The sequence below is a fragment of the Aedes aegypti genome, chromosome 3, assembly GCF_002204515.2.
Source record: "Aedes aegypti strain LVP_AGWG chromosome 3, AaegL5.0 Primary Assembly, whole genome shotgun sequence".
Taxonomy (NCBI): domain Eukaryota; kingdom Metazoa; phylum Arthropoda; class Insecta; order Diptera; family Culicidae; genus Aedes; species Aedes aegypti.
This window is the reverse complement of record NC_035109.1, coordinates 133151866-133161405: the sequence shown is the minus strand read 5'-3', so window position 1 is coordinate 133161405 and position 9540 is coordinate 133151866. Positions and strand designations below refer to the sequence as shown.

The window sequence follows — 9540 nt, the reverse complement described above, 5'->3', positions numbered from 1 at the left end:
ATGTAAATGTGATGAGAGCAATTTAATTTGAGCTTTGAAGTTTGGTTTGATTTATTAAAATTCCAAACAATTGTACAAGTAAGAAAGAATGAGCTGATCGCTTTATAGAAATTTAATAAACAACAAAGTAATAACAATATGACAGTGATGCTAAGGATTGCTGATGGTACGATGCGACGCTTTAGGAGCTTTTGATAATGATTGAACATTACTATAAAGAACGCAATTCAATCGATGGTGACAACTTTACAAACTTTATCTGTTTTTATCATGTACAGATATAAAATTATAATTCAGTTCACTGATTGGCGGTGCTGATTTATATAAAAATATTTGATATTATTAAAATGAAATGTGTTACTTACTCATGATGTTTATACTTCCCTGACCAAAATTATACTGTTTTGAGCAACCTTTTCGAAGCTATGCTATCCAGTTATCCCATTGACTGCTTACAATTCTGAAATTATTCTTATTGTGCATGCTCATGCATTATATTAGTAATGATCATAATCATGCAACAGATAAGAAGGTGAGAAAGAGAGTATATAGGAACAGTGATTAGTAATGAATAATTATGTAGTTTTGTTAGAATAATAAACAATTAAACAGCACTAATGAATAGCTTAAAAAATGTCATTACTGCATAGCTGAGCCTTTCGGATCATAAGACCGATGTATAAAAATAATTTGTTTCGAAATTGTCCGCGTGGTCTTCTAGTGCCCCTATTAGATAAGAATCAATCATAGACATACAAACCGAATGTTCGCCATGACCCTATGACCAACATTTGTATATGTATAGCCTTAGCTGATGTGGCTTTTCTAATAGGTAGTTCTTTCACTCATTGATTGTCTTTAAAACCTTGTCAAGTATAGAAGATTTGATTTATTTCGTTTATTACTACAGTATTAGATATTCTTTTATGTTTTTATCACTATGGATATTATCAAGGCCAGAATTCCCAGTGAGTGAAGAATTTTATAGTACTAGAACACCATAGAAGATCGCTAAACATTACCTAATCATGGAACGGCTTTTTGCTCTATTATTTTAAGTAGATGCTATTGATCTCCCTTTGCTCCTATCCGCAACCCGGTGCACGCGCCCTGTTGGTTTTCGAAAACCTCGTAGAAGATTACAAACCGTCAATGGCATTCCCAATTACTACCCCACATTGCACATTCAAGGGTCTGACTGTGCTCCTAACCCACCCTCAGTTTGAAATCTTCTCGCCAGTTTGAAATTATATTTTCCCGAAGTGAAAGTAATTTTGATGAGTGATAGCCGTACTATGCAGTAGTTTAACCAGAATCTTAAGGTCAGAAGACAAAATCTAAATTTTGTAATAAAAAGGTTGCCATTGCTTTGAAATTCACCCAGCATCTAATCAAAACTACTAACAACAGCGATCAATTATCAAAACTCATCGCTCCCTGGAAAATATAATCTCAAGCCCAGGGTCAATACATTGGCAATGTTTTTGATTTTTAAAACAAAATGGTCAACTCAGGAGGGTTAACTTATTTGAGAATCATTTGTTGTGTTTGTTGCGATCTCTTATCTATTGAGTTGTAATAATTACGTTCCCAAGGCTTTACGTAGCTTGTGGACGGCTCCTACTGAATCCCCCGAATAATCGAGCCACAGTTTGTTCACATTATTTTTGCCTCCTTTAATAATCCCACTTCAAAACTACTCAATAGTTGAAGAAATTTAATTTTCCGAGATAGTGTGGTAATCTTTTACGATAGGCTTGGAATTCATATATAGAGTCGATAGGGGCAGTATGAACCACCTAAGGAAAAGGTCTTGAAAAGCATAGAATGTAATGTGTTTCTATCCATATTCTATTTTTTATCCAATAAATTTATTTGAGGATCAATCGCGTTTAACGCTTTACGGAGTCGAAATTCATTCTTGTACTGGTGTACAGTTGTTTAACTTTTTAAGTACCAAATTTAATACAAGGTGGAGCCATGGTAATCGTGGCAACTCGAGGTTAGTGGACACAAATATTTTTAGGATTGGCTTGGCTGGAATTGCGTAATAGGGTTTTCTTCAGCTCATCCGGGAGGTATTTCATGGTTGCTCGCTTGTCGTATCATTACATATACCTGTCAACTACAGATAGGTTTTCGATTGCCGGATAACCAGGAACATCAATCCAACACAAAAGGGACAAAAACACGGATCCACTTTGCAGTTAGGGAAGTTCACATGAAATTACGATCTTAATAAATCGAAAAGTAAGCATTCTGTACATTGATTCGCATTTATTGCATGTGATTAAACATTCGAACACAATTTGAATAAATAGATTCTACATTAAAACAAAATGTACCTTAAACTACACGGAAACAAACCACTCATCAATTGGATCGCTGGAACTTCTTCAGCACTTCCATCAGGAATTCATACCTCAGTCGTATTTCGGTGGCACTCCTTCCCGAAATTTTCGTTCCGATCCGTTCCACCAACTGTTCCACCGAACTGTACCCCGTTTTGATTTCCTCCAGGATCACCTTGTCCTCGTCTCTGGTCCAGCTGGTTTGGCCGGGAGGTTCTGCAGTGTCTTTGGAATCGTTTGCGTCACTTCGTTCTTTTTTTATTTGCAGAGACGGCGTCTCATTGGAGGGAACCGTAACGGTGCTAGCGGTGTTCGTATTGAGGTCAGGGAATGCTTTCCGTTTCACACCGCTTGAGCCCGCTGGTTCCGGTGGGTTCGATGGACCCGGTGCTGTTTCAATCAATTGTTTCAACTTTTTCGATGTGAGCAAAACTTTTGAATCAGGGGAAACAGTGATTGGTGCCTTTTTGCAGGCTGTTGGAGAGTTTTTGCCCATCGTAGGTTTCTTGCTCACAGGTGAGTTGATGCGTTTTTTGGGAACGGTTCTGAACTGTTGTTTCTTCGGCGAGTTGGATTTGTCGTCCTCAGGGATTGGTTGACTGCAAATGAGGATAGAAATTAATAAAAGTTAGAAACAATTTCATTCTTACGGACGGATTCGAGTTTTACATCTCATTTGGTATTGCAATGCCTCTTTGTTCCACAATGGAATTAGTTAACGTTTCGAGAGCATTGTCAATATCAAGTTTTGTTTGCGAAGAAAGGTTAACATCAAGATTACTATCGATGTAAGTTTCATATGTTTCCAGACTGATTGAAAATAATTGAAAGTGGTGCTGATAAGATTGAGAATCGCTACATGGGATATTTGAAATGTAACAGAGAACATGATCAGAATCAAAATCAACATAAGTAACCAGTTGGTTACAAAAGTGACTAGTGTTAATTAACACCAAATCAATCGTAGAAGAGTTTGTAGAAGAAGAAAAACAAGTAGGGCTATCAGGGTATTTAATTGGGAAATATCCTGAAGAGCACTTATCTTCTTTTTTTTTGTTGGTATTCAGTTGGAGCTACCTGACAGCTTAACTTGTCAAGGCTGAACCCTCGGTCTGGCTTTTGCCAAGTTTTCCCTCTTCTTCTTCTTTCTGGCATCACGTCCCCACTAGGACAAAGCCTGCTTCTCAGATTAGTGTTCTTATGAGCACTTCCACAGTTATTAACTGAGAGCTTTCTATGCCAATGACCATTTTTGCATGTGTATATCGTGTGGCAGGTACGAAGATACTTTATGCCCTGGGAAGTCGAGAAAATTTCCAACCCGAAATGATCCTCGACCGGTGGGATTCGAACCCACGACCCTCAGCTTGGTCTTGCTGAATAGCTGCGCGTTTACCGCTACGGCTATCTGGGCCCCACAAAAGATTCCCCTCTATCAGGACCAATACTCTGACGGACTAGGCTATGGCGCCCACATGAACACTGTTTTTTTATTAGTATTGTGACGTGATAGTTTTTGAAAAATACCCATATTCCCTTGCTTCTGTGAAAAGGAAGCATTGTGAAAATCATTAGCTCCATCAGAATTTGTTTGAAATAGTAGTGTAGTAGCTAAATATATTGACAGCTATTATACTGCCCATAACTGCATAACAGTCACATTCTACATTTTAGACAAATTGGAGTTAATACCATGGAGAGTCAACAAATGATAAATACTTTCGATCAACTTACTAAAATCTGTCAGTTTGTTCTAGAAAATTCGAAAAAAAAAATACCAAGTTGTTTTGTCACATTGGCAATTGTAACCGCATAACAGTCACATTGAGATTAGACATGAGCCTCATGATGAAGTAGCAACGAAATTTCTATCAGAATTATTTTCTGACTATTCACCCAATATGCGATACGAGTTGTACAAAATTTCAGCCTCAAACAAGCTCTTTTGAGTTCTTAATTATTTTTTGAAATTTTAGTTTCCTCCCATACTGCAGTAAAATGCAATCTTGGTATCCCATTTACTCAATGCCGACTTTTGTCGAATGTTACAAATATGCAGTTATGGGCAGTATAGAAGGTATGCTATTCACGACTGTGCATTGGTATTAGTAGATAGTTATTAACTTTTTCCGGATTTGTATGGCATTTGTTATATTTTAATGCAATTTAAGCAAATTTAGGTATTTGGGATAACAAAACATCGATAACTTAGCAGAATAATTTGTTACGTATCCAATTGGGAGATCATTTAATGCATTTGTTCTATTTATGAGGAGTATTTTTCATGTTTCTCATCACAATCCATTACCTCCCTCAGAAATAACTTGTAATTGTAATTGCAAGTTGTTTTTTTTTTAATTTTATATACAAGAATATATTTAGTAACTACGAATATGTACATAGAAAGGCCTTATTGTACGGAATGCAGGAGTTAAATCTGATATAATTTGGGAAATTTGACCGAGCGTTTTGGTCACATGAGGGGCCCAAATACAAAGGAGTGAGAGTGACATTTAGGTCGGGTTTGAGTTAAGTATACTGAAAAATTTAAAGCTTTGCAACAGTGTTTTTGGAAGATATTCGATAGACCCTTTCGATATTTTATATAGGTATAATAAAATAAATAACACAAGGTGCATTTGCTTGTTGTTTATTGTTCAGTTTAATTTAACTTTCGATAGTTGTTAAAAACTTACATCAGGATTTTCTTTATTTTCTTCCCCTATAGTCCTGCTATCTGATTCTCGGAAGTGCTTGGAACATACGAAAAGATTCTTGGTATTTATTTTCATGTTTTAGCCCAAAAATGTTAGTCATCGGTTTCTCTGCACATTGATCGTTGGAACTCTATGGAAAGTAATCGTTCTGTTTTAGGGTTTCTTGGAATATAATTTGCTCCTGCATGTCGGAACATGACAATTCGACATTTTGATGGTGAAATTTAAGCGCTTTTCTAGTTCCAAACCGGTGAAAACTTGCACTGAAAAAGTTTTCGTAGCTTGATCGAAAGAGTACTTTTGTCTTAGTATAATACAATTTGATGGCGCTTCAATATCATAATTTTGACGTTATAAATGATTAATGAATATTTAAATCTGTAGACTCAATGAGATTTCAACTTACATAATCACAGCTCGTCCCGTAGTAACATTTGCCGAGCAATGATTCAAAAGCGATTTCCATACTAACTTCAAATTTATTTTAAAAATAGTTCCTTCACTCGGAAAATTATAAAATTTTGGATTCGGGCTCAATTTTTGACGTAGAATAATGATATGTAAAAAAAAATGGATGCTTCTAAATAAACCAATTGAATTAATTGAATTTATATTCCGATTTCAGTACAAATCTGACGGATTTTCATAACTATTTTATCCGTGTGAGTGTTTTCGTGTAAGATAGACAAAAATGCAGCGTACCTTTATAGTAGCTGTCAAAATACGTTGGTCAGTACCATTTCGCGGTGTACCGTTTCGCGGTTTCGGCCGACTTGTTTCATCTATCTTAATAGGCCTATTCAAATGACGTCTCAAATCAGCTGATCGGGAAGCACTTTGACATTTCTTCTATGAAAATGACAGGCCCGTGTTAGCACCGGTCCTCCACCGATGTAAACAAATGCATAGACGGATCTGTCTCATGAAAAGGCCTATAGTGCAATTTGAAGGTTTTGTTTTGTTTTCGTTCTGCTATGGGATTGTTCAAATATTACGTAACGCAAAAGGGGGAGGGAGGGGGTCTTACCTAGTGTTACGATCCATACAAAAATTTATAAATTCCCATACAAAAGCTGTTACGTGGGGGAGGGAGGGGGTCCAAAATTGGCAAATTTTGCGTTACGTAATATTTGAATGAATCCTATCATTTTAAATTTGTGTTAATGTTTTCATTTTATACAATTATAAATTTACTCGTGCTGCATGTATAAACACTATGAGAATATAAAAACGAAGCAATTATATTGTCGCAGACTCGTTTCAATATAAATCGAAAATAAGTATATCTCAATGGGTTCTCAATTTGCCCTCCATGACAGCAGAAACAGTTTTCAATTTGCTGCAGAGGCGAATCGTAACCTCACTTTTTACCTGTTCTACGACACCACAAATTGATATTTTGACCAATTTACAATCTAATGTTTGATGGTAATGATTGAAATCAGCTAACTGACCCATAACCTACTCATTAGATGGACATTTGTTGTGAAATGATGTAAATTTCTATTCGTGGAACAGGTAGATTTGAGGTTAGGGAATCGCCACTTGCTGTAACTGATAGCAAAATTAGTTTTCAATTTGATTTCATGGGAACTTTTTTTTGTTCACAGTTCTGATATTTTAACCGTTAAAATGACCAAAATGACAGCAAACTGAGTTATCAAAATTCGCGACATCAAAACATCAAAATAAGTTTTCAATATGATCTCAAGCTTTGCTCGGGAGATGCATCAGCTTTCTGGGGAATGGTGCATTCTGGGGAATGATTTGTTATGGAGAACGGAATTCTGGGGAAGGTAACATAATCTAGCTTGAAGACCTTCCTAAGCTCAATGGCAAAGTCCGTAAATCAATCTTACCTTTCATCCGGCACATTCGAGTCCGGTACTAGCAGATGCGCCACATCGGCGTACGTGACCCCCTTCCCGCCGTGCACCAGCGGATTCAATCGGATGGCATGCGCATTGAACGTTGCATCGTCGCACAGCTTGTACCGCGGTGGCTCCTCCTGCTGCTGCTGCTGTGGCGCTTCCTCCGGCACCGGATTATCCACTACTGGTGGTGTTTGTTCCGTTGAGTCACCATCAGCCGTCGATCTCGGAGCACTTCGTACGTTGTGTACGCATCCTTTCAGTCCGTGGTGGTTATCTCGCTGGATGAGCGACAGGGAAGTCATGCAATCGTGTGCTAGGAAGGTCAATCGGGCCGGTTGAGTGCCGTACATGATTCGGCCTTGGATGTATTTCGTTCCGCAAACGGTACCCTCTCCTGCCGCTTCCTGGGCCACTTCGATGAACGGGACTTCCTCGTAGACGTCGTCCGGGTCCTGGGGATGATCTGTGTGTGGAAGTTTCTTCACGGAGATAACCTCGTAGTCTGAGGTGTTGCCTTCGGGTGGGTTTTCCAGGGGAAACAGCTGTAGGAACCATTCGATGAGCAGGGGGTTCCCTTTTAGAAGTGGAAGGATTCGAGATTTTATAGACTCCATGGTCACGCCTTCCTCGTTGGAAAGTTCGCTCAGGCAGGAGTAGATCCTTCTGATCTGTGCCGGTTGTTTGGCGAAATAGATGTTCAATTTAGTGAGAAAGTCGTTGGAGTTGGTTAGGATGAAATGTTCGAAAAATCGACCGACTTCCGCGGCTTGACCTGGCAGGAGGAACGTCAGGAACATGTCCACCAGTTCGGGGTGATCCGTTAGAAGGAGATTCTCTATCTTGTGGTACAGATCAGGAACGCGATCTTCTGTGGCATTGAACGACTGTAGAATATCCAAGAACCTTTCATACATGCTGTGCTTGTTTTCCGTAAGTAAGGTTTCCTCTACTTTCTCGAAGAAGTTGTACGCAAAGTTTGCGTCCCTGTGCTCACACTCGCTGGAACGGTGTCCTCTGCTGTCCATTTCATTCACCGCAAACGGCTCACTCTTTGTCACGATCTGATCCACTTTTTTAGAGCTGTGGCTATAGCTCATCTCTTGAAGTTTCCCTAGAAAGTAACTAAATCCTTCTATCAGACGAAAATGGTCAAATACCTTTCGCACTAATCTTCCAAGACTTCCAACGTCAATTCCTTCTATACAAGAGTCACAGAACCTCTGGTATATCTCCCACAACTTCTCCTTCAGCTTCGTCTTTCGCAGTTCATCCGCCTTTACGCCTTTTACCGTAGAGAAATAATCCGTCAGTCGCTTCTGCCCTTTGCCGATCTCACTCTTCTTCCCTTCAAGGCATCCACTGCGATGGCTATGGTCTAAGTTATGACAATCACAGCCACAGCTACTCCTGCCCTCGGACGGGGCTACTATCGAAACATCCGGCTGGCCGTCAAAGTCGGTCACATCCCGCGAATCGTCGTCAATCGAAATGGAAGATTCCTCCTTGATTTCGAACAGGTAAGGGGGATTGGAATCGATTGATTTGTTCCTGTCTTCGCTATGTTCCTCAGCAATGGGTGCTGCCGAGTCTTGACCAAATACCGGAGTATTCAACGGAATGGGAGGCTGGTGCGGATCGAGAACCAAGCTGATGGTGATGTTCAGAGCGGGAGGTTCGGGTGGGGCGGCTGGTGCCGTAGGTTTGGATTGTTGCTTGCTGAATGCCTGCACCGATTCGTGAATGGCAATGATTTCCGAGTCGCACGTGCTGTTGCAGAGTTTTCCCAGCTGGAAATAGCAAGAATTAGATAATTAAAAAGGATATTTTTAGAGAAATAATGGGATAATAGTTACAAACTCTACTAAATATGAATAGAACACTAAAATCGATTGTTTTGTTGATTAGATGTCATAACATAGCGCTTTGTTTATCAAGCACGCAGCCAAATATTTTGGTGTAACAGGGTTGCCAAATACACTTGAATAAACTTTCAAGATTGAATAATTAACTGTTTGACTGTTTGACATAAAGTTTTGGTATGAAAAGTTGATCCTTGTTCAAGGAAGCGAAAGACTTACGATATTATAGTGGTAAGCTCCATCGAAGTTAATACACCAATCGGTTATTATTCTCGATTTTACTATAGCAAAATCGAGGATAATACGCGATTGGCGTCGTAACTTCGGTGGAGCTTACCACCATTAGTGTTAGCGTAGTAAGCGTTGCATTCTTTGCATTATTGTTCGTTTAGTTAAGGAATAGATTCTCGTGCACATTTTTAACGTGGAAAAATAAATACTCACGCGTCAGTTTATATGGCACTTTCATAGAAGCACGCACCTTGCATTCAATGTACAATCCAACATAATGCGTTACATGTGCGTTACATGTGCATTACTTGTTGGTTTTGTTAGCTACGACACCATCCAATATATGGCAAACATGGTGGGAGAATATTTTGGTGTGACAAAATTATTTAGGTGTGAGTCTATTAGAGGGCAAAATCCTCAATACAGCTCAAGTAATTTGGACAGCTGAAGTATTTCTTGGCCATTACTTGTCCTTTCCTTTTGCACAGTACTTACGAAGTGGATACTA

At 39.0% G+C, this 9540-nt stretch overlaps 1 protein-coding gene across 1 annotated transcript in view; it reads right to left on the bottom strand.

The window, feature by feature from the left end:
- Positions 1 to 2251: 2251 nt before the first annotated feature.
- The window catches only part of LOC5571068, a 33406-nt gene continuing 26117 nt past the window's right edge, over positions 2252 to 9540 (bottom strand). The window contains exons 7-8 of the mRNA XM_021848512.1: positions 6928 to 8729; positions 2252 to 2950 (exon numbers count right to left, since the gene is read on the bottom strand). Of these exons, the coding sequence (XP_021704204.1) occupies positions 2374 to 2950; positions 6928 to 8729 (2379 nt within the window). The 3' untranslated portion in view covers positions 2252 to 2373. The remainder of the gene's footprint in view (positions 2951 to 6927; positions 8730 to 9540) is intronic.